The 4,919-nt window shown below is 43.9% G+C and overlaps 1 protein-coding gene across 1 annotated transcript in view; it reads left to right on the forward strand.

Moving 5' to 3' along the window:
• The first annotated feature begins 6 nt into the window (after positions 1–6).
• SAAL1 (serum amyloid A-like 1) overlaps positions 7–4,919 on the forward strand; it is a 10,521-nt gene continuing 5,608 nt past the window's right edge. The window contains exons 1-3 of the mRNA XM_009328546.1: positions 7–113; positions 2,005–2,088; positions 4,247–4,326. Of these exons, the coding sequence (XP_009326821.1) occupies positions 69–113; positions 2,005–2,088; positions 4,247–4,326 (209 nt within the window). The 5' untranslated portion in view covers positions 7–68. The remainder of the gene's footprint in view (positions 114–2,004; positions 2,089–4,246; positions 4,327–4,919) is intronic.

The raw sequence follows: 4,919 nt of genomic DNA on the forward strand, positions 1-4,919 counted from the left end.
TCATTAGCCCCGAGAAGACGGAGCCCAACGTGAGCCCTGAGGGAATCCAGACGGAGCTGGACGAAGAGATGGAGAATGACATTTGCAAAGTGTGGGACATGTCGATGGATGAGGTAGGAGCGATGTGCGGGAGTCAGACCTCGAGGGTGGTTCACGGCTACAGGCAGCTTCTGCCCCGTTTCTGTTGCTGAGCGTGTTCAGCCAAAATCCTTCTGGAAGTGGGAGAAGGCACAGAGTTAAACAGGCTCGGTCAGCTTTCTGATGTCGATGGTATTTTTTATTCTCTGGTTTGGCTGATGGTGTCCTGTGAGTCATTAGGCAAGGCAGGTGTGGTGAATTAGCATTGAGCAGGCTCATCACAAAGGCTGCTTTTCAAGATGAGCAAGTACTTTGTGTGCATTCTTAGGCCCAGCACTAGTTTGCAGAAGCAGGCCTTCTGTCGCGTCCTAGCTGCTGGATGCCATGCTGCTGTTTGAGGATATAAAGCAGAGCTGTGTGTGAACGTTAAAGAAACAAGGTGGTCTGCCAGACCTTCCCCCAGGTGTCTAATGGATCATGTGGTGTTATTGCTTAGGGTCAGCTGGCATAAATGGGGCTGTATTCACATCTGTTGGTTTTCTGTATTATGTGTAGGAGTGTGGTGGTTTAACCCCAGTTGGCAACTGAGCACCACACAGCCACTTGCTCACTGCACCCCCTGGTGGGATGGGGGAGAGAATCAGAAGGGTAAAAGTGAGAAAACTCATGGGTTGAGATAAAAACAGTTTAATAGGTAAAGCAAAACAAGGAATTCATTCAGTCCTTCCCATCGGCAGGCAGGTGTTCAGCCATCTCCAGGAAAGCAGGGCTCCCTCACACGTAACAGTAACTTGGGAAGACAAATGCCATCACTCCAAACGTCCCCCGCTTCCTTCTTCCCCCAGCTTTACATGCTGAGCATGATGTCATATGGTGTGGAATATCCCTTTGGTCAGTTGGGGTCAGCTGTCCCAGCTGTGTCCCCTCCCAGCTTCTTGTGCACCCCCAGCCTACTCACTGGTGGGGTGGTGTCAGAAGCGGAAAAGGCCTTGACTCTGTGTCAGCACTGCTCAGCAATAACGAAAACATCCCTGTGTTATCAACACTGTTTTCAGCACAAATCCAAAACGTAGCCCCATACGAGCTACTATAAAGAAAATTAACTCTATCCCAGCCAAAACCAGCACAAGGAGTTGAACCGAAGCTTGGAGAAATTAACTCAGGCACATAGCCTGTATCTTCAGCAGTTTGATTATGGAGATAATACTGATGCCGTCTCTAAACAGGCATATATTCCTCTAGCAATTGTAATGCATCCTGCTAGTAAGCATAGTTTTCTCTGGTAGATAAACAACCTTTAAAACTTTAGCTACAGACTCACAATGGCAATCCAACATAACTTCTTGGTATGTTTCTCAACATTCTCAAATGCTGGAACAAGTTCTCAAGTAAGAGATACGTATTTTTTTAAATTATTATGATTTTATTCCCTGGCTCTTTGTTAGATATTTTAAATAAACATGGAGGATGTGTCCTTTACTCCCAAATAGAGGACTAATCTTGTGGTTTAATGTAAAATGAGGAGGAAATTTCCTCTTTTGTATGCTCTGATCAGGTGCTAATGGTAATCCCTTCCCTTGTTTCTTTTTGTATGTGTGGATGATGTCACTGTCTGAAAACATGGTATTTGCTGAATTCTGATTTAGCGTCTCTGACCCTCTGTTGAGACAGAGAGCAAAAGAAACTAAATGTGACTTTTTGGCTCATTGTATAGCAAATCACTGGCATTTTGAATCACCATAGGGGCTTGCTGATCTTCTCTTATTGAAAAGCAAGGATAATTGATATTAACTGTTGGGAAATAAGAGATCTCTTGTAGTGAGTTTGACATCTCTTTGACCCAGTCCTTGTGCTGTGAGAAAAGGTTTGATTTTGCGTTTGGAAATTGTAGAAGTCCATTTACTTCTCTATTCACTTTCTCCACAGGATGTCGCTTTATTTCTTCAGGAGTTCAACGCCCCTGATATATTCATGGGAGTTTTTGCAAAGTCAAAATGCCCTCGCCTTACTGTAAGTATGGGCTGTCAAAAAACTGTCCCACATTAATAGCGATAGTAGATCACTCTGTACATGCATTTGCACATATCTCCCTCCTCCTCCCGTTGCATGTTTGAATAGGTTAAGGGAATGAGGAGAAAACACAAAATCAAATTTTAAAATGCTTTTTTGCAGTGTTTTTAATATGGTCTAATCAGTAAGTATTTCAGTGATGCTGAAGCTGATATATGTCATTATTGATGAAGGACTAAGTTTATCAAACCTAGCTATAAGGCTTCTTATAAAAAACAGTAAAGACTGGCTGTGGTGGGGTGGCCTTGGCTGGACACCAGTGCCCACCAAGCTGCTCTATCACTCCCCCTTCTCAACTGGACAGGGGAGAGAAAATAAAATGAAAGGCTTGTGAGTCGAGATTAGGACAGGGAGATCACTCAGCAATTGCAGTCACGGGCATAACAGACTCGACTTGGGGAAATTAATTAAATTTACTACCAATCAAATCAGAGTAGGATAATGAGAAATAAAACCAAATCTTAAAACGCCTTCCCCCCACTCCTCCCTTCTTCCCAGGCTCAACTTCACTCCCAAATTCTCTACCTCCTCCTCCTGAGCGGTGCAGGGGGATGGGGAATGGGGGTTGCGGTCAGTTCATCACATGTTGTTTCTGCTGCTCCTTCCTCCTCACACTCTTCCCCTACTCCAGCATGGGGTCCCTCCCATGGGAGACAGTCCTTCACGAACTTCTCTAACGTGGGTCCTTTCCATGGGCTGCAGTTCTTCAAGGTCTGCTCCAGCGGGGGTCCTTTCCATGGTGTGCAGTCCTTCAGGAACGGGCTGCTCCAGCGTGGGTCCCCCATGGGGTCACAGGTCCTGCCAGCAAACCTGCTCCAGGGTGGGCTCCTTTCTGTGGGGCCACGAGTCCTGCCAGCAGCCTGCTCCAGCGCAGGCTCCTCTCCACGGGGTCACAGCCTGCTTTGGGCATCCGCCTGCTCCGGCGTGGGGTCCTCCATGGGCTGCAGGTGGATATCTGCTCCACCGTTAACCTCCATGGGCAGCAGGGGGACAGCCTGCCTCACCATGGTCTTCACCAAGGGCTGCAGGGGAATCTCTGTTCTGGCACCTGGAGCACCTCCTCCACCTCCTTCTTCACCTTGGTGTCTGCTTTAGCAATTAGGAACTGTTAGACACCAGTACTTTGCATTTTTTTTTCTTCCTCCTTTGTTTTGATGTCGTTGTTTTGCAGCTTGTATTACACAGAGCACTGGCATTTAGGATTCAAGATACGGTTTTGAAAGGTATTCAGTGTTGGTATAACTCCCCTTTCTCTGAAGTTATCAGAAGCTTTACTTCAGGAGATGAGTAGAGACTCATAAGGCTTTGAAAGTTCAGTACTTTGTCTTTTGAAAGTACAACCAAAATTTGGAAGTCAGTGCAAATCGGCTGTCACAGCTACTTTCTTGAAATAGTGGCTGCTGAGTGTCTGCTGTAATTTAGCAGAGGTAATAGAATGTTAAAAAGATAACCTTGAGTGGTGAGGGTTGATTTCCAACTTCAAGTTGCTGAAAGGAAGCGATTCCCAGGACATTAGGTTAGCACCGGTCACCTGCAGGTGTTCCAGAGCTCTCACAGTCCCCTTTATAGGAGCATGCATCGTTTTAATGATTGTCTAGGCATGAATATCCTAATGGGATGCACTGCTTTTGGTTTTGTTTGTTTTTTTTAAATGTCTGCAATCAGAAAATGGGCTTTGCCGGAAGCTTGTATTAAGACCCCTTTCTTTTGGGAGGAAGTGAATATCTGTGAGGGTTGTACTTAAATGGTGATATTTTTGTTCTTAGGACTCTTTATTACTTTAATAATAGGGATGCCAGATTAGCTTCAAAACAGTATACATAGAATATGCAAGTAAAGTTGATTTCAAGATATATTTGCTTTTATGGAACACTGTAACCCCAAAATATCTGAATAGTACCTGTCATGAGTATACTTTAGGCTAGTCTAATAGCATCCTGTAGAAAAAAAATCTGTCTTGAAATCGATGGGTCATAAGAACTTGGAAATAAAACTGGAAAACATCTTTGAACCTTTCTTACTTTTGTCTTATGGCTGTGGAAATAAAATCATGAACTATGTTGCAGTTGCTTCATTATACTGTGTTTTGACTTTTCAGGAAATCTGTGTGGGAATATTGGGAAATATGGCCTGTTTCCAAGACATATGCATGTCCATTAGTAAAGATGAGAATCTCGGGTGAGTGTATATGTGCTTTATATGTGCATGAGTACTGCTTTTCTGGACTCACAATCATGAAATATATGTCATAGAAGGAACGAAGTTTGCCTGCCGTGCCTCATCTTCGTTCAGACTTTTTTGGCTGACCATAGTTGTGTGGGAAGTGTTCAGTGAAGGAAAAAAAAGGCTACAGACCACTTTTTTTTTTTTTTTTTTTTTTTTAATCACCAGTCTTTTTTTTGAATCTTTAATGTCTAAGTTTGGCAATCTTGAAGCATTGGTAATGCATGCACAGTCAGGAAAAGCTGGTTTTAGCCTTAGTACATGGCTGCAGCTGTGAAATTAACCTTTTTATAATGTTTTTTTTTTTTAAACAAAGATAGTTTTTATTGGAGTCTAAATTGGAGAGAGATGGATTTGATGGATGGACTGTTCGGTGGATGAGGAATTGGCTGGATGGTCGCACCCAGAGGGTAGTGGTCAACAGCTCAATGTCCAGATAGAGACTGGTGACAAGTGGTGTCCCTCAGGGGTCCATATTGGGACCAATACTATTTAGTATCTTCATCAGTGACATAGACAGTGGGATCAAGTGCACCCTCAGCAAATTT

This window comes from Pygoscelis adeliae, unplaced genomic scaffold (assembly GCF_000699105.1).
Source record: "Pygoscelis adeliae isolate BGI_AS28 unplaced genomic scaffold, ASM69910v1 Scaffold166, whole genome shotgun sequence".
Classification (NCBI taxonomy): domain Eukaryota; kingdom Metazoa; phylum Chordata; class Aves; order Sphenisciformes; family Spheniscidae; genus Pygoscelis; species Pygoscelis adeliae.